This window comes from Kryptolebias marmoratus, linkage group LG22 (genome assembly GCF_001649575.2).
Source record: "Kryptolebias marmoratus isolate JLee-2015 linkage group LG22, ASM164957v2, whole genome shotgun sequence".
Taxonomy (NCBI): domain Eukaryota; kingdom Metazoa; phylum Chordata; class Actinopteri; order Cyprinodontiformes; family Rivulidae; genus Kryptolebias; species Kryptolebias marmoratus.
The window spans coordinates 17,657,545-17,658,293 of NC_051451.1; the positions used below are offsets into that span (position 1 = coordinate 17,657,545).

At 65.6% G+C, this 749-nt stretch overlaps 1 protein-coding gene across 1 annotated transcript in view; it reads left to right on the forward strand.

Moving 5' to 3' along the window:
- Nucleotides 1–749, forward strand: part of dachc (dachshund c) — a 22,624-nt gene continuing 21,875 nt past the window's right edge. Inside the window, 1 exon segment of the mRNA XM_017427360.3 lies at nt 1–749. Coding sequence (XP_017282849.1) covers nt 236–749 — 514 coding nt within the window. The 5' untranslated portion in view covers nt 1–235.

Consider the following 749-nt stretch of genomic DNA (forward strand, 5'->3'; position numbering starts at 1 on the left):
TCTCCGCTGTGAGACAAGCCTCCGCTCATTCTGATTCAATAATGTGATCTGCTTTTCCCCACACGGACCCTGTCTCCGCTCCTCTCTTCTTCTTTTATCCCCCCTCTCCTCTTTCAGACGCCCAATGCGCACTTCGCTCCGCCAAAGCCGCCCGCGTGTGCTCGCCGAAGTTACTTTCCTCAACAGAGTTTGACTTTTTCGAAGTTCACTTTTGCGCACTTCTCCTCGCTGCGACATGACCACCATGGCAAGTCCCGCCGCTCCGACCCTGCTCCCGGCGGCTCCGCTCGGACACCACCCGGCGCCGAGCTCCGTCTCGCCGGCCACCAACTCGCCGCCACCCGCGGCCACCTCCGCCGCTTCCTCCCCGGCTCCGCCGGTGGCCCACCCGGCGCTGCTGCACCAGTTCCGGGCGGACCTGCTGCTGTCCAACGGGACGCCGGTGAAGAGCGGGGCAGCCGGCTGCGGCGGCGTCGGCGGCGCGGCCAAGCCCGTGTACGCCACCTCGTCGCCCGTGGAGAGCACGCCGCAGAACAACGAGTGCAAACTGGTGGAGGTGAAAGGTGCCAAGCTGGCCTCGTTCACCGTGAAGGGCGCCGAGCTCATCTGCTTGCCGCAGGCTTTCGACGTGTTTCTCAAACACCTGGTCGGCGGGCTGCACACCGTCTACACCAAGCTGAAGCGGCTGGACATCAGCCCGGTGGTGTGCAACGTGGAGCAGGTCCGGGTGCTGCGGGGGCTGGGGGCCA